This window comes from Antennarius striatus, chromosome 19 (assembly GCF_040054535.1).
Source record: "Antennarius striatus isolate MH-2024 chromosome 19, ASM4005453v1, whole genome shotgun sequence".
Lineage (NCBI taxonomy): Eukaryota > Metazoa > Chordata > Actinopteri > Lophiiformes > Antennariidae > Antennarius > Antennarius striatus.
The window spans coordinates 16,235,810-16,259,394 of record NC_090794.1 but is presented as its reverse complement, the minus strand read 5'-3'; the positions used below and the strand labels follow the sequence as shown (position 1 = coordinate 16,259,394).

Sequence of the window (23,585 nt, the reverse complement as noted above, 5' to 3'; positions counted from 1 at the left end):
TGTGTGTGTGTGTGTGTATACAGTATATATATATATATATATACAGATACATAGTGTGTCCTCGCGCATTCACGCATCAACGCTTGTGACTCCGCCACATTGCGAATTTTTAGTAGGCAGTCACGTGATGGGGGTATCATCACGTGACTGCCCACGTGATACCACCTGCTAAGATATGTTTGGCCCCAGTGAATGTGGAAGCTGCTGCGGCGCAGATCTTAAGCTTTTTTGACCAAACGGATGATGATAAAATTGATTTTTTCTTCTATTTTTCATAATGATTAATAACATATATGTCACCTAAAATTAACTTTACCGTCCCTTTAAAATGTATTCATAAATAAAGTACAGTACAGAATTAGGAATGGTTATGTTTAGCACTACAACTGTTCACAAGCTTTAAACATTGATACATTACTTGCATAACATGAATTGCCTTTGATAAACTAAATGATGAGTTTCTCCAACACGCACAAACAAAGAAGTCTCAGAGTACTCCTCTTAGCATGACTGTCACCTCTTAAACAAAATGCATTGGTGTTTGCCAACTATATTGTGATTGTTAAGACAAAGTGACTTGTAAAACGCTTTCATTGAAGTTCTGGAGTGCCTTCCACTGAGGTCCACTAAATACTTACAGCTCTCCAGCTCTAGTGTGCATGTCTGTGAGTCCAAAGGGAATCGGCTGAAATCCATATTGCATGCAGCAGTAACCGTAACCCTGCAGAATAAAAGCAGGGTATAGCGTTAGTAGCTTTATCATAGTGTACCAACCTGATCAGTGCATGAGAGGAGCACCTGAACTCACCTGAGGCTGTAGAGGACGTGACCATCAGGGAAGACTCGCAGCATGATGTTGTCAGTGGTGGTGTCATGGATGAAGGACCTCTTCGAATGGACAAAGAACACGTCAGGCACCCAGATCTTCTTCACCAGGCGCCCGTCGAAGGTCATACTCTTGTTGGTGGAGCTTGGGAATGCCAGCCTCTCGTCCTTCCAGTAGTGTCTCAGATACAGGGTCATCGTGAAGTCCTGAGGGAGTGGGGGTGGCGGTTGGCAGAAGCACAAACAAACTCTCCTTTAATGCTCACCACAACCCCTCACTTGTTGTCAACAGGGAGTTCCCTGCTCTGCCTGTCTGCTGGAATACGTTAATAAAGTGTAACCACACCTTCTACTGGTCCTAGATCATCACTGCCTGTTGCTATGTACGTAATGTATTGATGTATATTAGGTACAACATAAGATCAGTTTCAAGTCATGCTCCAGCAACACTGTACTCTTGACACCTACCGTCAAAGAGTCTGTGATACTGCTCAAGATCAGTCCAGGGGCATGTCTGAATCTTTCCAAAGACTAATAACTGTACTGCATTGTCAGTATGCTAATTAAGTAAGCATTATGAGTGCAAGTCAGTTTCTTTGAATATTTATTTAATGGTTGTGAGAGCAGAATCTCTGACTTTGAGTGTCCAGAAAAACACTATATAAATCTAATCCATTATTATCATTATTAAATAAGTGGACTCTGAAGGAAGAAGTAACACATCACTAATGCATAATTAAAGAGGAAAATAGAAAGAGCATGATATTATAATTCTGCTTTGAACACGTCTTTTTACAGTTGTGCAGTATTACTGTTCTTTTAGTGTTAATAGGTGTGCTAATTAAATTTGGATGAACTGTTAGATTTATGATCCCTATAAGTTTAAATAAAGGCCTGTGTTTTTGGCCAAAATACATAATATGATAATTTTATATCAACTAAATTTATAGAACGTAAAAATCTCTAGGTTCCCAGTTTGAGTCCTGCTCTGTGTGGAGTTACAGGTAGTATGTTCTCCCCCTGTCTGCGTGGGTTCTCTCTGGGTTTCCGGCTTCTTCCCACCTCCAAATACATGCACTTCAGGTTAATTGGCCACTATGAAATTTCCTGTAGGTGTGACTGTGTGCATGTGTGTTTGCCTGTGTCTTTGAGTGGCTCGGCGGTGCACTGGCATCATGCCCGGAGTGTCCCCAGCGGACAAAAGCGGGTACAGAAAGTGGATGGATGGAAACATTTCTAGTGGACAGTATACAGAAATAAAATAAATCTTGTCTATCCTTGGTGGAATAAGTGGAATTTCCTGTCAATATTTACAAAGCTTAAAAAAATAATGTAAATTTGTTTGAAATATAATGAATAAAATTTTGGTGTATACCCATACAGGTCCTGTGTTAATCAGTGCCTGTAAACTCTTTTCATTCATTTTCATTTCATTCATTCTTTTTATTAAATGCATGATCCATGTGTTCCTTTTGGTATTCTGAATCCATTATATCAACTCAATTCATTATTTAAAGGTTCAGCTTTAGGTGTTTGTTGTAACTGAAGATATCGTCTCATGAGAAAGGACAGACCATCAGGAAGAGCTTCTGCTACAAAATCAGACTGATATGCTTGATACTTGTTTTGTGTGGAAAAAAAATAAACATGGAAACAAAAATTATTTTATGTATATCAGTGCCCCCCCCCCCTCCACACCTATTGTTTTTAGGTGTGGAGGGGGAGAAATACTCTCAGCAGTCCAGGTCTATAGCAGCTTATCTAAAGGAATCTACAGTATGTTGATCTTGTTTGAATCATGAACTGCCACTACATCCACTTTATTATTTTTATGAGGTGCTTTTGCACAGGGGACGTAACAACCATCAAGTTAGTAAATCGTTTCTCAATATGAAACCTGGAAATGATGCTGACATCATTTGCTATGATGCTGTGGACCGTGAAGATGTTTAGAGATCTGATGTTTACATGAAGCACACACTGAATTCATTCGATTCAGAAGGGAAAGCTCTGACTGAAAAAAGAAGAGAAGATGAAGCAATAAAAGACTGTTTTCTGTTCCTCACTATATCCATAAAGGTATAAACAATCCCTCTCAGTCTCCAGAGCCCCATTCAGGCAGCGTTCTCATTTCAGGCTTGTTGCGCCTTTATTCTGCTCTGATGTGTGTCTGAACACTGTGTCAGCTTCCTCCAGTGGATTTCACAGTAACTCCTCTCAAATATGATCTCTATCAGTACAAAGAACACACTTCACAATCAGCAGACACAGGTTGTCCGCTGCCAGAGTTTTTGGTGAATGGCAACTCATTTGTTCTGGCTGAGCAGCAGCAAAAGCAGGAAACCATTGAGGAAGATTCTCATTCATCCTCATCATTGTCTTTAATAGAGCAAATCAACACATGATCACTTCTTCCATTTCAATGAATCCTTTTTCATAAGTTTCCCAGTTCTGTGGAGACTGTTGTGGATATTTCAACACATTTGATAAATTGCATGTTCCGTGTTTTGGAGGGGATATTTCTCATTTTTGTGGTAGCATAATAAAAGAGTCCATGCTAGTGAGTTGCTGCTCCAGTTTGTTTACGAAAGTTTTTTAAAATATCATACCATTTCCTCCACCAGTACTTTAGTTAGGACTGCGTTCTCCTCACAAGCTTCTAAATTTCAATCAATTGATCAATCAATCAACTTTTATTTATAAAGCCCTTAATCACATCAACGGACATTTCAAAGTGCTTTACAGACATAGAAACCCAACTGAAACCTCCAGAGCAAGCATAAGTGACAATGGCTTCCTTTATGAGGAAGAAACTCTGGGCAGGACCCAGACTCTGAAGGGCAGTCATCCGCCTTGACCAGTTGGGTGGAAAAGAAATACAATGGAGTTGGAGACAGGGTAAGGAAAAGAGAGAGACAGAGAAAGAGAGGCAGATAGGCAAGTTGCTGTTTAAAGTTTAGACAGCAATGTATGTGGGACCCTAAAGGATATACCTCCCCATCACTAACATCACTATCCCAGTGCCCAGCCTCCCTTCTGGAAGATGTTTGAGGCAGCACAGTATTCACCATCAAGCCTGTCAGATGTCTTCAGTGCTCTCAGCTGTGAAGAGAACAGGGTGTTAATGAAGAACTCTGCTCTGTCTGGTGAATGCTAATTGAGCTACCTGGTACTGAGCTGTGAGCACTGGAACACATTGGGTCTGCAGCATGTACACCAGTAGCCTGTTTAGAGGTTATGTTGTAGGGCTATAGCAGTCCTCCTCTGTCCTCCTCACACACAAGAACAGATACCAGTCTTTAGTGGCCCTGTCCAGCTGTCAGTGTGTAACCATCTCAAGGGTACCTCCTGTATGCTCCTGAGACTGAGCTAGCACAATTCCGTGTCATCCTGGAGAAGCTGAACTATTTGTCAAAAGGACACCAATAAACCTGAAAAGGACAGAAGACTCGATCAGAAAGGATAAACAGAGTCACCCCTTTGTGTCTTGTTTTTGCCTCTCCATCGTTCCTGTTACTTTCATTGAAAATGCCACCCTCACTTCAGCAGCTGGAGCTCAGTTGTGACGGTAATTCTGTCTGGTCTATCTGCTGCTTTCTCTCTCTGTCTCTCTCTTTCCTTTCCATACCCTGTCTCTCTCCCCATTGTATTTCCTTTCCCACCCAACCGGTCAAGGCGGATGACCCCCCAAAAGAGTCTGGGTCCTGCCCTAAGTTTCTTCCTCAATATGAGAGTTTTTCCCCGCCGCTGTCCCTTGTGCTTGCTCTGGAGGGTTCTGCTGGGTTTCTCTGTCTGTTAAAGCGCTTTGAAATGCTGTTGATGTGATTAAGCACTATATAAATAAAGGTTGATCGATTGACCTAAACAGGATCTTGTATTTGCTGTTACAACACAAATGGGTTTTTTTAAATGCTGTGTACTACTCGTTCCACACACTAAATACTGTAATTTCAGTCGCTCAATTTTTACTGTTTTTACTTCTTTGTTGTGTTTTTGCAGCACTGGGAAACCACCAATTGAAAAGGAAAGTAACAGCACACCTAGTTGATCTGACATTTGTGTTGCTGTGGTTTCCCCTCGTAATACACACAGAAAGATGCGACCCAAAAACGGACTCTACTTCACTCTTCAGTATTGCAGCTAATGAATTGCAAATTCAAGAAAGTACTACACTCTTTTGAACTGGCCGTGAAGACTTGCAGATTTACAGTGAAGGCATGTTAGCTAAATTTAGCGATGTGCCTTCAATGCGCTCTGGTATACTGTATGGCGGTGGTGTCCAGCACTACCTCTGATGAAGAAATCTGATTTCTTCATCAAAGATCTGCATTTAAATTGTGTTACCATGATTTGGCAATATACTTTGTGTCCAGAACTCACAAATGAGACCAGTGGCAACACCACAAGGGGAGTGAGATGGCAGGTCTGGTTCTGATCATCGCAGGAGATCTAGGACCATCTGTCTAATCAGAAGATTGCTGAACACTCTGTTCTGTTTCTCACTCTGTCAATGCCAGAGCTTGGATTCTCAGCAAGTAGTAATAAAATTTAGAGTGCCAACAAATGGAGGTGCCTCAAACAGATGTGTGTGTGTGTGTGTGTGTGTGTGTGTGTGTGTGTGTGTGTGTGTGTGTGTGTGTGTGTGTGTGTGTGTGTGTGTGTGTGTGTGTGTGTGTGTGTGTGTGTGTGTGTGTGTGTGTGTGTGTGTATATTAATACAGCTGATGAATTTCTTAAAATACGATAGCACCCTTTCTTGCTGCTTTTTATTTTTTAGTCTCCAGTGGGAATCCATTCAGAAAGTAGAGATGCACCTCCGCATTTTTGTTTTTTCCCCAGGAGAAATCTTAACATTCAGCAACTGCGACCTTATTCCCATTACAAACAGGATTGAATAACAGTTTTACGTTCTTTATGTGGATCTACAATAGAAGGTTGATTTACTAACAAACTTGACAATTATCTCCCCACCTATATATTTAAATAAGCTCACTTGAAAACCTCACCCTGTCACATTTTAATTCCACCTGTCGATCAAGCGCCCAACCAATTCACGTTCCTCGCTGACGCCAGTTCTGGGTCAGACCGGGATGCGCCGCCCCCTGGTGGAGAACTCTGTGATGGAGGTGGTCCTCCAGGAGGAACGGCGTCCCGGTCCCGTTCTCGGAGTTGTTATGTTTGGTATGAAGTCTGATATTGTTTTATCGAGGAATATCCACGGTTTCCCGCTAGTTTAGTCTTTGAATTGAATAAATGATTAGGATTTCATAGTCTAATTTTGATAATCCAACTGGAAACAACTGTTAAATGACTAGAACAGAAAGCATTCATCTGTCATTTCAGTCCAGAAGGCCTCTAAATGCTGATGACAGACATCAGATACCTGATAAAGGAAAACTGGTAATTAAATCTGAGATCAGACTGGTGTGTTAAAGAGTTAAGTTTGAATCAAGTCAGTGCTGAAAGAATTCCGTTCCTCTTTTGTTGCTTTTTCTGATAAATCCTGGTTCACACCATATATTACAATGTGTTGAAGTATCCATCCTTTTTCTGTTTCACCGCTTTATCTGCTGTAGTGGGTCACAGTTCTATATTCCTATATTCCTATCCTATATTTTTCCACTAAACTCTACGTGATCGTCCACCACAGGGTTCCGTTCCACTTACCATGTCCACCTCTGAGATGCTGTCCAAGCTCTCCACCTGAACGTCCACCCCAACAGGGACAGCTGGACCTGCAGAGGAACAGTTTGATTAACAGTAAATATCTAAAGACAAACAACCAGAACAAGACCACATCAGTTCATTAATGATGTGGCATGGAAAGAGAAGTTCTAGAACTGGAATCAGTCAATAGTTCTCACAACAGAACTAGTTACACACCCCCATGTCACACTGGTGATGCATGGACACCTCACACACACACCACCAGAGACCAGGGGGGTTAACTCATTACACACACACACACACACACACACACACACACACACACACACACACACACACACACACACACACACACACACACACACACACACACACACACACACACACACACACACACCTATGAATTATTAAGGAGCTAAATGAATCCCCTTTGCAGACTCAGCCTCTATACTCATTTAATGTTGTGTTTAACTAGTAAAAGAGAAGAAAGAAAATTATTTTGCACCACGGAGCTCAAGCTAAGCACACTGGGTAATATAAATGGGATTCTATATATTCTTTTTGGACACAGCGTGAGCTCTCCACAGGCAGTGAAATCTGAAGTGAAGACATTCATCATCAGTAAGACTGAATAAAAAATGGGAGCTAGTTTTTCATCCCCTCTTTTTATGAACTCTATGAATGTGTGAAAGCAGGAGGAAATAGAGAACACACACACACACACACACACACACACACACACACACACACACACACACACACACACAGGAAGAAAGATAGCGAGAGAAAAGAAAAAAACAGCAATCTACTGCACAGACTGACCAGCCGTCGTGTCTTTTTTGATAAATATGATGTTCTCTGTAAATAAACATTGACTAAACCCTCCATCTGTAGACACTGCTTTAGGAAAGTTAAAGTTACTTATATCTTGTTAAAGAACAAGCAGTAACATCCTATTGTTCTCAGAGGTGAAGGTGATGAACCACAAACTTCTCTTTATCTATACGTCGAGGCGTTAAGGAGCAGCGTGATCAATGTTTGTCTTTCTGTCCATCCATTAAAATTCATTTCCCTTCAGCTCAGTTTTTGATTTTGTAAAATAAACAACTATTTTTCATATTGATGCAGTCATCAGTGAATCTGTGTGATGTTGGCTGCTGAGATGTGAAGTGGACCAGAACTTCTTCTCTGTAGAGAACAGCTTTCTAAGACCAGACATGAAGCTTCAAGGGTTGGACTGAACAGAACAGTTTGTGGAATAAAACTAAAGTTGCTGAGTTTCATCTTGACCTTCTATAAATTTAAAGAATCTAATGACAAACAAGTTTGTGGGGGAGGGGGGTTGTATTCTTGCTAGCAGCTCGTGTTCATTCAGTTACTGAGTAGGGGTTTCCTGCTGGATGGGGTTTCCTGCACTCCCAGTGCAGCCTCATCATCAACAGCAGAGTGAACACACACACACACACACACACACACACACACACACACACACACACACACACACACACACACACACACACACACACACACACACACACACACACACCCATCTGCATGTGTGAACACACTACTGTTGGTCTGAACAGCAGCGATGGAGTCAGCCTTACGTAACTGACAGGACAGCAGAGACGCTCCCTAGAACAGGGGGTTTGAACTCCAGGTGTCAGTAAAGTGCCCCCCCCCCCAGCTCTGTTCTCACAGTGTCATACTCACACCACATGTCACGCTCAGTAACGCCTGAGCTCCTGCTGACAGTTTCTGTTTGGAACAGAAACTGTTCAAAACTGGTGTAATGATGAAGGGAATGTAAATCAGGTGCTCTCTACACACAGGTGTGTATCATTGAACTCAGGTGATCTGTATTTGCCACAGCGTGGGGCATCAGTGACAGAGGAAACGTCTGCAGGCCTCCCCAATCTCCCTCGGCTGTTTTCAGCTGATTGCATCAACAAATTATTCTGTGTGACTGACCATCAGATGAGGCCCGTGAACGGTAACGCTCCATTTCTCTGGATCACCACCGCCTTCAAAAGGAGCATGAGGAGAGAGAGGCCAGCGTTACACCCCCAGCCCCCCAGGCACACACACATCTGCACAACAACACAGCAACACACAAGAACCAACAGCACGTTAAAACACCAACCAGCCTGGAAACACACACGCACGCACGCACGCACGCACGCACGCACGCACGCACGCACGCACACACACACACACACACACACACACACACACACACACACACACAGACAGAGGATCCTGGGCTCCTGAGGTCCTCACTGAGCCCCACTGGCTCCATTACTCTATGCAATGGTGTTAACATCACAGTGAAACAGTATATAATCCAAATGCATTCATAATGTGATATTAAAACATTTCATTAGCTGGAGAATGGGAGCCACTGAATTATTCATCGGCCTAATTTTATTGTATTTTATATTTAATATATTTCATCTTCTCATATATATTTGCAATAAATCATTTTTACATGCAGATTGTTCTTGCAGTAACTAAGGTTTTTCTTTTCATGAATGTGAGCTGGTCATTGCAACCAGTCCGTGTGCAGACACACACATCAACGTGGACGACCGTCCTCCAGTCTGGGTCCGGCCTAGAGTTTCTTCCTCAATCAGGGAGTTTTCCCCGCCGCTGTCTCTTATGCTCTGGAGGGTTCTGTTGGATTTCTCTGTCTGTTAAAGCGCTTTTTAAGATTGCACATTGCAGACAATCTGCAATCTTAAATTTGCAGATGCCATTATCAGCTCATTCACTGTCATTCACTCACATGATAATTCCAAAAATATATGAATTATGAGCATCTGTACGTTCCAGTTTCTGTTGATTTTCTATGTTGTTCCAAATTAAATATTTGTGATGGGGATACAATTTTGCCTTCCTCATACAATCTTGTGGCTAATGTAGCCACAAGAGGACACAAGCCAGTGTCTTATTGTGCCGGTCCCAAGCCTGGATAAATACAGAGGGTTGCATCAGGATGGGCATCCGGCGTAAAACTTTTGCCAAAACGAATCAAACCTATGACTTCCATACCGGATCGGTCGAGGCCTGGGTTAACAACGACCGCCATCGGTGCTGTTGACCTACAGGGTACCGGTGGAATTTGGACTACTTTTGGTCGAAGAAAAAGAGGACGAAAGTGTGTTCATAGGAAGAGAGAGAAGAGGAACTCCAAGAGTATAGGACTGAGAGTAGGGACGTTGAATGTTGGAACTATGACAGGAAAAGGTGGAGAGTTGGTTGACATGATGCAGAGGAGGAAGGTAGACATACTGTGTGTCCAGGAGACCAGGTGGAAAGGTAGCAAGGCTAGAAGTTTAGGAGCAGGGTTCAAGTTGTTCTATCATGGTGTAGATAGGAAGAGAAATGGAGTAGGAGTTATCTTGAAGGAGGAGTTTGTTAGGAATGTCCTGGAGGTAAAAAGAGTGTCAGATAGAGTGATGAGTCTGAAGATAGAAACAGAAGGTGTGATGTTCAATGTTGTTAGTGGGTATGCTCCACAGGTAGGATGTGAGCTGGAGGAGAAGGAGAAATTCTGGCTGGACTTTGATGAAGTGATGCAGAGCATGCCTAGAAGTGAGAGAGTTATCATTGGTGCAGACTTCAATGGACATGTTGGTGCAGGTAACATATGCAATGAAGAGGTGATGGGTAGGTTTGGTATCCAGGAGAAGAACACAGAAGGAGAGATGGTGGTTGACTTTGCAATAACGATGGAAATGGCTATAGTAAATACTTTCTTCAAGAAGAGGCAGGAACATAGGGTGACCTATAAGAGTGGTGGTAGGAGCACACAGGTAGACTACATCTTGTGTAGACGGTGTAACCTGAAGGAGATCAGTGACTGCAAAGTAGTGGTAGGTGAGAGTGTAGCCAAACAGCATAGGATGGTGGTGTGTAGGATGACTCTGGTGGTGAGGAAGATGAAGAGAAAAAAGGCAGAGCAGAGGGTGAAATGGTGGAAGCTGAAAAGGGACGAGTGTTGCATGACTTTTAGGAAAGAGTTAAGACAGGCTCTGGGTGGTCAGGAGGTGCTTCCAGATGACTGGACAACTACAGCTAATGTGATCAGGGAGACAGGTAGGAGAGTACAGGTAGTCGTCGACTTACGACCGCGATTGGTCCCGACAGATCGGTCGTAACTCGACTTGGTCGTAAATCGACTCTTAAGTAAAAATTCAATCCAGCATCGCTGGTGCTTGGCTGTGGGTCATCCGGATCATCAGCTGGGGCAGCGCGTGGGTTGGTGGGAGCGGGAGACGATCTTTTCATAATCATTGTGAGCTTTGTCTGAATTGTTTGTTTCTTTTTCTCCTCATAAATTTCACGATGTGGACGGAAAGCGTCGTTTGCCATCCGTTCAATCCCAGCAAATCTTTCTATGTTCTATGTCCATTTCTTCAAAGTGTGCTCGGAGTTTATTTAACTGGGAAAAGCCTTCTGACAAGCCTTTGGTAGTGAACATTTTTTCTTTTTCCTCCTCTTCTTTCTCTGCTTCTCTTCTCTCTTCTTCTTCCACTCTTTCTTCTTCTAGCGCGATCAGTTCTTCATACAGCGCGATCATTCGTAAGTTCTCCAAGCAGAGGTTTTTTGCCAGTTTCACTATTTTCCCCCGAATCTGATCAAGTTCTTTGTCACTTTCAAATCCACTAGAAGAGTTCACATAACGCTTGACAGTTTTTCCACACGCCATTCATACATTTCTCCGTCACAGCCTCCCAAGCAGCCCAGCCCATCAGTAGTGGGCTGGGCTGCTGATCTCTGTGTGACTGAACAGCGTGTGTGCGGCGGGGTGACTGAAGAGAGCGCGGGAGCCTCAGACCGTGAGTACTGTAGCTGGAGGGAATGCCCGCGTTACCCGGACATTGTGGTCGTAAAGTCGGTCGGTCGTAAGTTGCATAGGTCGTAAGTCGACGACTACCTGTACTTGGTATGTCATCTGGAAGGAAAGTAGATAAGGAGACTTGGTGGTGGAATGAGGAGGTACAGGAGTGTATACAGAGAAAGAAGTTAGCTAACAAGAAGTGGGACACTGAGGACTGAGGCGAGTAGACAGGAGTACAGGGAGATGCAGCGTAAGGTGAAGGTAGAGGTAGCAAAGGCCAAACAAGGGGCTTATGATGACTTGTATGCTAGGTTGGACAGTAAGGAGGGAGAGACTGATCTATACCGGTTGGCAAGACAGAGAGACAGAGATGGGAAGGATGTGCAGCAGGTTAGGGTGATTAAGGGTAGAGATGGAAGTCTATTGACAGGTGCCAGTAGTGTGATGGGAAGATGGAAAGAGTACTTTGAAGAGTTGATGAATGTGGAAAATGAGAGAGAACAAAGACTAGAAGAGGTGACTGTTGTGGACCAGGATGTAGCAAAGATTAGTCAGGATGAAGTGAGGAGGGCACTGAAAAGGATGAAGAGTGGAAAGGCAGTCGGTCCTGATGATATAACTGTAGAGGTTTGGAAGTGTCTAGGACAGGTGGCAGAGGTGGCAGGTGGCAGATCTTAGATAGTGAGAAGATGCCTGAGGAATGGAGGAGAAGTGTGCTGGTGCCCATTTTTAAGAACAAGGGAGACGTGCAGAGCTGTGGCAACTACAGTGGAATAAAGCTGATGAGCCATACAATGAAGTTATGAGAAAGAGTAGTGGAAGCTAGACTAATAATAATAATAATAATAATAATAATAATAATAATAATAACAATAATAATAATAATAATCCACCTTTAATTGTCCACACAATGGGGAAATTATGTTTCCCCATTGTGTGACTAAGGGCAGAAGTGAGCATTTGTGAGCAGCGGTATGGTTTCATGCCAAAAAAGAGTACCAGAGATGCAGTATTTGCTTTGAGGATGTTGATAGAGGCTGAGATGAAGATGCTGAGGTTCTCTCTGGGAGGGACCAGGAAGGATAGGATCAGGAATGAGTACATCAGAGGGACAGCACATGTTAGAGGTTTTGGAGATAAAGTCAGAGAGGCCAGACTGAGATAGTTTGGACATGTAGAGAGGAGAGATAGTGAATATATTGGTAGAAGGATGCTGAGTTTTGAACTGCCTGGCAGGAGGCCTAGAGGAAGACCAAAGAGGAGGTTCATGTAGTGAAAGAGGACATGAAGGTAGTTGGTGTGAGAGAAGAAGATGCAGAAGACAGGGTTAGATGGAGGCAATTGATTCGCTGTGGCGGCCCCTGAAGGGAAAAGCCGAAAGGAAAAGAAGAAGATACAACATTTACCAAGGTACAAAATAATTCTACATTTTTAAGTCAGAGTCCAGATTCAGCCAAAATTTCATTGGCCCATCTTTAGCTTTGATTGGCGTAGCTTTGTTTCACAAGACTTATTTCTACCCAGGGTTGAATTCGTTTATAACCCAGCTCTTACTGGTCTTGTCTGACCATGGTCCAAAGCCTTCTCCATCAATGGGCTTGGGTCCTGACCAATCTATATGTAAAGCTGATTCATGCTTCCTGAACCACTGTCACAGACTGAGCCCAATGAATTCTGGGATGGTTAAATCCACCCAAAAATCTATTCAGTATCACTAAGCTGGTGGACGGCATCCCACTGTGGTTCTGGTGATCTCCATCACAGTGTGACACCACATGTTGCACCTGATGCCCTTCAGGTTTCAAGGACCCGTTGTTCCCCAGAACAGTCAGCGATCTGAACTCATATCAATGCGTCAATAAATGCCTTTCTTCCTTTCAATAAAATTAAGCCAGGTTGTGTAGTTTCATCTAAACTAACTCCTGGAAACCCTGAGGAACTTGTTCAACTGTAATGAAATGACCATGTAGATGAGTCAGAGAACATCATTACAGGGAATGGTGGTGGGTAGAAGAAAACTCACATGTGGATTAAGATGATGTCATTGTCACTCAGGTCTATGTACATGTATTCACTGTCCAACACACTCTACTGCCATGAGATAAAGTCATGAAATAAATGAAATCCTATGATTTAATGCTTATTAATTAAATTTCAATCATCAGAGGAAAAAAACAATTATATTACATAATCTGGTTTCCTGGCCAGCGACACACATAAGCCTGTTTCTCATCCTGCTGATGCGTAGAACAAAAATTAATCTCGTCAATAACTCACCACAGCATTTCTGTGGATCAAATCTCAGATTACAGCCTTCTAAGAAACATCATTTCCCTGATTAATTTGTCCTCATTAAATTTCTGCAGAGGTTTGTGGGACTGAGGGAGACCCGTTCCGCCTCACCGATGATACTTGTAGAACATGTATGATCCATCAAAGAACAAATAAAAGGTAGTTTCCATCTCTAAAAAAGACGAGCAGACAAATAAGTAGATAAAAAAGTGGTATTGAGTGTAAATATGGTCCCACGGGAGTGGAGACTTCCTGTGCTTAACTTCTGTAATGCTGATGAGCAAAGGACTCTGGGAAGTTTGACAAATAAGCTTCTAATTTTTAATTTCCTCCTCAAATCCCAACAGCAGTGTCATCATTCTGTACAAACTCAAATTCAGTTCCTGAAGCTCTCCCATTTTCTCACACCAACATGTTTTTCTTTTGATTTCACGTGTGTTCATGAGTGTCTAAATTGAGCAGTGTGTTGTATGTTGTTGCTCAAATGTTACCAAAATGACATCCATTCGAAAATGTCAGCTTATCCCACGCTTGTCGTACATTCACAAGTTCATTTATTGTATTTTATGTTTAATATTTTTAATCTTCTCATATATATCTGTAATATATCATTATTTACATGCAGATCGTTCTTGAAATAATAAAAACAAATAATAATATTTGTCCCAGGCTTGTTGTATATTCAGAAGTTCATTCACAAAAACCTTTGAAGTATTGTTTTATCTGATTTGTAATTTGGTTTCATGCAAATAAATAACATGTTGAACCAAACCGCATCATTGTTTCTGGATAGTAACAGGTACTACATGTTGGAAATACTTAAAATTCTACATTCATAACATGTTTTTTAAGGAGTGATGTGGGGGCTTACGGGGTCACCTGTCTGCCTCGCAAGACAGCCGTGGTTTCAAACCTGACGGACACGTTTCCTTTCAGGTCCTTCCAGTGAAATAAACACAAATAATATTAACATTCAAATGAATTAGAAGATGAATGAATGGATAAAATATATCCCTGCCAACAGCACTGTCACTGACACCAACACTGTCACTAACACCAACACTATAACTAACACCAACACTGTCACTGACACCAACACTGTCACTAACACTAACACTATAACTAACACCAACACTGTCACTGACACCAACACTGTCACTAACACTAACACTGTCACTAACATTAACACTGTCACTAACATTAACACTGTCACTAACATTAACACTGTCACTAACACTAACACTAACACTGTCACTAACACCAACACTATAACTAACACCAACACTGTCACTGACACCAACACTGTCACTAACACCAACACTGTCACTAACATTAACACTGTCACTAACATTAACACTGTCACTAACATTAACACTGTCACTAACACTAACACTGTCACTAACACTAACACTAACACTAACACTAACACTAACAGTGTCACTAACACTAACACTGTCACTAACATTAACACTGTCACTAGCATTAACACTGAGATCTAAGTTGCTGTTCAGGGGGACTTCACCACTGCCGTTGTAAAGGCAGACTACATGCCACGCCTGTCTTTTCTCTCCTGGGGGCCTTCTGTTTGGAAATTTACTGCACTGGGCTCTTCTCTCTATGTCGGTCTGGCTCTCCCAGTTTGATAAGGACGATTCTGTTGTTTGTCTTCTTCAGTATTAACTGATGTAGAGGGTCCAGGCTGCCAGGACAGTAGCAGTCGCGACTTTTCTCATGATAAGACGAGACCATGTATTTTAGACCATATATGTTAGACCATGTATGACACGTAAAAGAAAAGTAAAAGGTTGTCGAGAACCATAAAGTATTACTCCATAGCAGTTGAATGAAAACCTGCCCCCAAACGTAACTCCTGGAAATTAAACCTGGCTGTGTTACCATCAGATCTTTAGCAGGAAACACATTTTAACCATTTTAACCAATGGTCTCATTGACCTCCATCTGGATTTTGCCTCTAAATGAAACTTGGTTGGACCAAAATAACTGCAGCTCTTCTTGGAATCTACACCCAACTTCAGTCAAATCAGTGAAGCAAGAGAGGAGGTGGAGCTGCAGTTTTATTTAATGAATCTTTCTGTAAGCATTTGCTTTTGTGCGCTGGATGTTTGCCTGTCTGATTGCTACTGGGGTTGTTTTTGAGAGCACTGCCCCAGTGTATGGGAGTGGGGGCCAGAGGGTGGGTGGCTCAAGACCCGCGTGGACCAAAACGTTTGGAGTGTGAACTGACAGTGGAGAGGTGCCAGTTCACCTCATGACCACTGCCGAGGTGCCCTTGAGCAAGGGGACTCTAACTCTCATTATCAGCACGCTTACAGGCCCCGTGTGTGTTTGAAATAGAAATGGAAAAGAGAAGCAGAAAAGCTGAAAACCGGTGATGGAAAACAAATCTTATTCTAATTATTTTTGGTGACATTATCACCAAAAACAAGGATGATGCACGCGCCTCATTCGCTCCTGTCGACAGGCTAACAAACCCTCCTGTGGCAGAAGCACTGGAACTCAGTTCCACCAGCGCCTGGAATGAATTTCCATCATTCTTTACAGAAAAAATCCAAAATATTAGATGAGCCGTCAGCGGCTCTAAATCAGCGGGTGGATGTCTAAGAAATTATTCATCTACTAGACTCCTGCTGCCTGGACATCCTGCCGATGGGTTTTCTCAAACAGGGCTCACAGACGGTCTCTGATCTCACATGGAACTCGTCTCATGTCAGCTGTTTTTTCACAGGCCCTAAAAACTGCTGTCATCAAACCGTTGTTAAAGAAGAACAACCTCGACAAGTCACTGAGAAAAAACTGCAGGCCAGCTTAACATTTTCCATTTATTAGTAAAATACTGAAAAAGCAGTTTTCAAGCAGGTAAACAGACAGTGGCAGCATTTCAGTCTCAGTACTACTGGATCTCAGAGATGCAGCAGACAAAAACATGTTTTGAGGCCTTTACATTGGCTCCCTGTATGTAAACCTTGAATACACGAGTGACCTCCTGAAGCATCATGAACCATCAGGACCACTGTGGTGGTTTGGTTCAGGTCTGCTCTCTGTTCCCAGGGTTAGAACAAACCCAGAGGAACTGCATTTGGTTTATTTCAAATCGCACTTAAAGGCTCACCTGATCACAGTTGGACTCTAACTTATTCTTTTTATTTTTCCTGTCTCTTTGCTTTTGCATCGATGCCCAGTTTCTTAAGCTCACAAAAACAAAACGCATTTTTCTCATTTCTAAAATTCTCTTAACTCTTTCACTTTTCTAATTGTTTGTTTTAATGATGTTCTTTTAGAGCAAGTTTTATCTCATTCTTGTCTGTGTGTCACTCTGAATCACCTCATTGCTGAATTGTGCTATATAAATAAATTTGCTTTACACAGTTGACCTTGCTCTCCTCCCTGAATCAGTTTCAACAATTATACTAAAGAAAAACCAAACATACTTGTGGTAGAACTGTTTCAAAATTAATGTATTAGTCCACACAATCCACAGCAAACAGACTTTTTCCATATGACGTCATTCCTTATCTGGCATGTGTGTGGGTGTGTGTGTGTGTGTGTGTGTGTATGTGTGTGTGTGTGTGTTTGTGTGTGTGTGTGTGTGTGTGTGTGTGTGTGTGTGTGTGTGTGTGTGTGTGTGTGTGTGTGTGTGTGTACGTGCGTGCGTGTGTGCATGTTTATTTTGCTTTTTGTTTTTTTTTTACTTTATACAAAGAAAATACTCTTTAGTATTACACTTAGACAGATATAAATGGAAACCCGTGTGGAAGCATTTGCCACAGAGATTCATTATCAACCCCCAAAGCTAGTCCTCTCTAGATGACTGGACAAAATTAATTTGTCCTTCAGTCTTTGCAGAATCAAAGCAATCCTAAATTGGGTTATAGATTTTTAGAAATAAATAAAAAAGGGGAAATAAATTTAGAAAAAATTAAGATCTTGCAGCTATTCATCAAACATCAGCACCTGACTAATATTGTTGGTCAGATCCACAGAGGAAAGAACTAAACTAAACTGATGCTGTGGCATCTGGCATTGAGATTCTGCCAACAGATCCTGTCACACCTGTAAGGTGTGAAATGTAGGTGAATGATCGATTTGAACAATTTGAATGCATTGTTTTGATCCTCAAACTATTCATGACCCATTTTTTGCAGTGTGACAGGAAAAAGCCATTACCATTAGGGTGTACCATTTCCATATGGGTGTACCTGGTTCACAACGGCGTTTAAAATAGCTTCTTTGTGCCTAAGAACCATGATCGTGAATGTCTGAGCCTGGGTTCCCCAAAAGCATCGCACTGCCTCTGCTGTTTGGTTTCTTCCCATTGTGGATCCTGGTGCAACACAGACGTAATACACACAAGGCATCCACATCACGTAAAAGAAAACATGGCTACCTGGTCCACGGTCAGCTCTGATGTGGATGTCGCCATTGTTGTCAAATCTTTAGTTACATCGTAGTAACTACTGAGACATCAGACCACAAGAATGTCATCAAGATGTCAGTAGAACGATCCTTTTCCTTGTGGTTCGAAACAGGGGTACAGGAAGTGTGTGAGACGTGTCCCATGTGCCACTGATTAGGTAGGTATTAATCACCTTAGACAGGTGAAGATGCTCTGACACAGCTGTCTGTCCATCTAAATCTGGCCCTTTTGCATTACCATTCATCCAGCTGTCTGAACAGACAGTCAATGTTCTTCACTTCACCTGGTTCAGTTACGGCTGATGGAGGAAAATATTCTACTTTCATTCAACAGGAGACCGCTGTGCAGGACACATGTGAGACGTTCATTAAGACGTGTTCCAGTGAGATCTTCCACAGAGGCGTCAGCTGTTATGAACTACGTACGTGAATGCAACCCCCTCCAGTTGCTAGTTTTTCTACGAATGACCTCCTCTTACTTCTACCAGAAAGCCTGGGCTTGCGCTAGCCATTCGCCACTTCGCCATAGGCGAAGTGAATATGGCTACAAGGTTTTTAGCCTGTGTAGCCACAGTGGCGTTCTTATTTTTAGGAAAAAGAGGCTAAAACTTACAACTTTTTTGGACTCGCGAAAATCCCCAAGCGATAACATAAGAAAACAATAGCATGCTGCTATTTCCGCATGACGACAGAAATAGCCGAAGTGACTCGAACGCGGCTATCGATGCCCTCGGGTCATGACCTCCTCTCGTCCAATAAAAAAAAAACAGGATTATTTTTTTTACAAGCTAAACCCGTGAATTGGTGTACGACAAGGGGAGGACGATCGATTGAAAGAAAATGAGAATCAGAGTGTTTTATAGTAGATTTTGCGCTAAAATTCTAATTGAACAACAAATGGTGAATGCTGAGAGGGGGGAGGAGTGGTGACAGACCGATCAGAAGGTAAATGAAAGATATTATCAATACTTGTTTGTAGTCTTAGACTTTTGATCTCTACGACCGGCAGGAATAACCAGCGATGCATGTAAATATGTATTCAACTCGCTTGATATTTTTCATATTATCGAATTAAAAACAAAAATTAAACTAAACTATGGTATACCAATGGTGTTGTCTAAGTCAAAGTTAAAATATCTTAAGTAAAACTTAACAAGTAAACATTGAGTAATATTTTGTATGATTGTATCTTCACATAGTGAATGCTAGTGTTCAATTGTTGAATCTCACATTTATTCCTGCATAAAGTAGGACAGAAATAAAGAGAGTTCAGCTTGAACTGTTGACTTTAGTGTATTTTTGTCAGTAAACTGAACAGAAGATTTTGCCCTCAGAATGCAGGAACACAACCCCATTTTCTAAAAAAATTCCGGTCGGGGGCCCCCCGAACCCCACACACACACCCCTACGACGAATGTGGTTTTACACCCCCCAACAATTGACAACTTGCATTCACTATGTGAAGATACAGTCATACAAAATATTACTCAATGTTTACTTGTAAGTTTTACTTGCTATTACAGCAAGCCGCTGTCTCGGACACAGAGTGTGGCTTTTTGTGGCTTACTCAATTCTTTTACACTGAGCCACAGTGGCTTAGTCATACTAGCTCCTAGTGCAAGCCAGAATGCATGTGTGTTCTAGAACCTTCTGAGGATGTCACACATATTCCTGTCTTTCTGTTGTTTGGACGACATGAGTGCTGTGGAAAACACCTTCAGTTCTGCTTCCTGAGACGGCCTCAACACTCTCAACGCCACAAAGTCTGAACGTGATCCAATCCTGTTGGTGTGACATCGCTGAACATCACTGGTCAAATGCTCTCACGTTGCTACGCAGTCACTCACCAGCAAAGGCCGGCCTCATGGTGAAGTCATGCTCGTCGATGCTGAGGAGGTGGCTGGTCTTCACCTGCCGACTTTTGGTTCCATCTACAACCTTCCTAGACAGAGGACTGTCACAATGCAAGCAGACAGAGAGTGTTGTCAGTGAGTAGAGGATACAGACGGGATTAATCTACTTTTTATTCAGTAAACAATGTGTTAGTACGTCACAATAGCTTCTTAAGTCTTCAGGTATTGCTAGAAAAGAAAACCACAGTTGTTGCTTTTTAATTTGGATTACACACTAAACACTAAACACTAAAAACTTTGTGATGTGCAGGTGAGTGGTAGTAAACCACCTCTAATAATACTAATAGTTAAACTACATCATGAATGACTTTCCTAGCCGTTCTACGAAAGTCACATTCATGGTAACTCAAGCACCACAATTCTTTTTTTATGTGTTATTCACTATTTAAACAAGAAAAGCTTTTTTTAAATATAAATTCTTCTCAGCTATAATGAAACCTTTGACTTCTCCTTTTTCAGTAACAAAAAGCTCAGACAATTAATTTCCCTGATGGAACCTCCTGAAGAGATGAATAAAGTCCTACTCTCTCTACTCTACATCTGCTGCCTGAACGTCCTCCACCATCATCGTCTCATCAGACGCCGCTTTGCTTTTCTGGTCATAGGTGTTGCTGGAGTCTATCCCAGCTGGCTGTGGGCTGGGCACACCCCAATGAGACACCAGCTCATTCTGAGGCCACGTGATAGACAAACAAAGGCTCATGCATGTACTCATTTCCGGAGACCAGGTCACCTGAGTTGTGAGCCGTAGGACCCGGAGAGACCCAACGCAGACATGGGGAGAACATAGACAGTCTGCACAGAATGGAACTGAACCCAAAACCTTCTTGTAGTGAGGTGACAACACTCCCCACTGCACCACTGCTGCACACACTGGAATATATTTGGTGTTATATAGCTGTGATCATAAGGAGAACATTCTAGACTAATCCCACCCAGGCTCTGACTGAAATTCTACCCAAACTACATTTCTGCCCTTTCCTATGAATTACATGGACTTTGATTTTTTTATTTATTTTTTAGAACCTGTGATTAATTGAAAATGTTGTTCAGTAAAAACCAAAAGATGTTCCATTCCTGATATTTGGCCTTGGTAAAATCCATTTATTTATTTATATTTTTCTTTTGTATAAAGTGTACCTTTATGTGCTAGCTATAGTTAACTGAAGTAAATTTCTGCCTGGGTGTCCTCGCTCTATTTAACTTCTTCTCTGTGAGGTGATTGGCTCGTTGCTTTCCCAGCAGCATCAACAGACGTTGGCAAATAAAGACTAAAATAAAGGTGGTTGAAGTTTAAAAAAAAAAAAAAAAGGAAAATGCTTGATTAGGACTGCAAGAGATCTGATGAAGATATAAATACAATAATAAAACACAAGCGTGAGTTTATGAAAGCACACACTTCCCTCACACGCTCCTCTAGAGCTCTAACAGGTTGTACGTTTGTGTTCGGGTGAAAAAGCCCCCGGCAGCAGAGACGCCTTAACAGGAACGAAAGAGGGAGACGTTCTGTGTACAGCTACTAACACACACACACACACACACACACACACACACACACACACACACACACACACACACACACACACACACACACACACACACACACACACACACACACACACACACACACACACACACACACAAATCACATCATCGTCTGCATGGAACAAAGTTTGTCACTTTTAAGATATACTTCTCTACAGATAGTGTGTCATTTGCTGAGTCTCTTTGCCAGGCGGAGACGGGTAACCGTGGTAACCCACGTCTCCAATGAACTGATTCCAAAACCTTAATCCACCCACAAAGGGTTAAATGCCATCGTCTTCACACTGGAGCTGCATTAGTCTGTTATTTTGTTGTTATTGTTGGTTTGGTTTACATTGTGGAACATTTGTCTTAATGCCTTTAAGCAGCTGTGCTGTAAATAATGTGCATTTCACATGGTATTGATTCATCCTAGGGTTGTGGATATATGACATCACATATATTTAGTGACTAAATGCATGTTAGTGTGGAAGATGGATCAGAAGGAGTGTTGATTATTACTACAGTGGAGCGCTTGGTCAGCAGTCATGACTAAATTATATACATGTGAAGCTCTTGTTTTTATCAGGTTGAAATTTTTTTTTACATTCATCAATGAGATTGTGTCAGTGTCCGTGATGCACATATTAAACAGATTTCTATGGAAGCAGGTAGACGACTAGGTTGGAAACAGAGAGGTATGTTTCTCTACAGCAATGATAATCCTGTTTGCTCAGGAACGACTCCACGACTAATACGAGTATTTATGAAAAATGGAATGTAGTCGAGTAGTTCCAGTAGTCTGTTAGGCAGAGGAGAGAATGTTTTCATCCTGGTATAAATGTGAAACGTAAAGGACAAACAGATCCATACAACCAGGAGATTCTGTTGGAGTATTATCCTCCATCTCAAGAGGATGGATTTTCTTTGCTGCTGCAAATCCATGTGGAACTGTCTCCCTGCAGCTGATGGACAGCAGGGGGCATAAAGATTCCTTCATCAGGATGAAAAACTATCTCAATGCAGCGAAGTAACATCTCGAGCCCTAAAGGCTGAGAAAATGAATTATTTTAAGAAAATAAATTACTATTTTGAAAATATTTCATGATTTTTATTATTTTTGAGAAAAAATTATATTTTGGTGAATTTGTATTGACAGTTGAGTCACTAATTGATGAGTCTTAATTTCTATTTTTAATCAGTCATGACTATCTATTGAGAGAATATGTCCCATAATGTTGAGATACTAATTTAATCGACACAAATTAATTATTTGCAGTCGCTAAATATTTTTAATATTTTCCTGAAAATGAATAATTATTTTGAAATAGCACATTTGTATTGACTATTACTAGTTTGAGAACTCCCGTCTTGTTTTTCTCTTGAGGTATTTAACAAACGCCTCCCCCGCCTAAACTCCATCAGCTCCAGAACCCGTGATGATGGGGGCCAAACTGACGGGGGCTGCGTTCATGCGCACACCGCAGGTTGATGCTGACATTCTGGGTGTTCTTGGAAATGAAGTGGAGGGAAAATCCGCAAAGCTGCTCGTCATTAATCTGAGGCGTCTGTGAAGTGTTTGGTGTCCCAGGAGGGCCAGGGAACCGGGCTGATCTCAGCCCAGGAGGTGAAACCTGACGCTGCGTCTCGCTCCAAACTAAATTTTGGATCCAAACAAAAGAAAAGACAGAAAAGCATGTCGGTACTTACGCGCCTGGTTTGTGCGTCTCCGCCGGCGCAGACCAACGCTTCTTCCTGCTCCTGTGTTTGGAACACTGCGCGATGGGGACCAGGCACAAAAGTAAGAGCAGAACCCGGACGTATGGTGGCATGATGGAGTTAGAAGCCCCGCAGACGGGCGGTCAGTGTCGCCCCGGGTCCCCGTGTGGAGCGCTGTGCGCGGAGCACCATCTTCCCTCACAAGTAGGAGGAAGGATGTGAGATAAAGAGACACGACCGTGAAGCGGCGCGCTGGAAAGTCCAGACGCCGAAGTGTATGACGTGATCTGATTGGTCGTCAGAGTGCAGAGCGCGCAGCATCAGCACCACAAGCTGGAACCCGTCCCTCCAGAGATGCTGAGATGCTGC

At 42.2% G+C, this 23,585-nt stretch overlaps 1 protein-coding gene across 3 annotated transcripts in view; it reads right to left on the bottom strand.

Moving 5' to 3' along the window:
* The window catches only part of LOC137613770 (gamma-aminobutyric acid receptor subunit rho-2-like), a 30,504-nt gene extending 6,919 nt beyond the window's left edge, over nucleotides 1-23,585 (bottom strand). For all 3 annotated transcript variants that reach the window (XM_068343201.1, XM_068343202.1, XM_068343203.1), the window contains exons 1-5: nucleotides 23,208-23,585; nucleotides 19,908-20,014; nucleotides 6,492-6,559; nucleotides 809-1,032; nucleotides 639-721 (exon numbers count right to left, since the gene is read on the bottom strand). In XM_068343201.1, coding sequence (XP_068199302.1) covers nucleotides 639-721; nucleotides 809-1,032; nucleotides 6,492-6,559; nucleotides 19,908-20,014; nucleotides 23,208-23,329 — 604 coding nt within the window. In that variant the 5' untranslated portion in view covers nucleotides 23,330-23,585. The remainder of the gene's footprint in view (nucleotides 1-638; nucleotides 722-808; nucleotides 1,033-6,491; nucleotides 6,560-19,907; nucleotides 20,015-23,207) is intronic.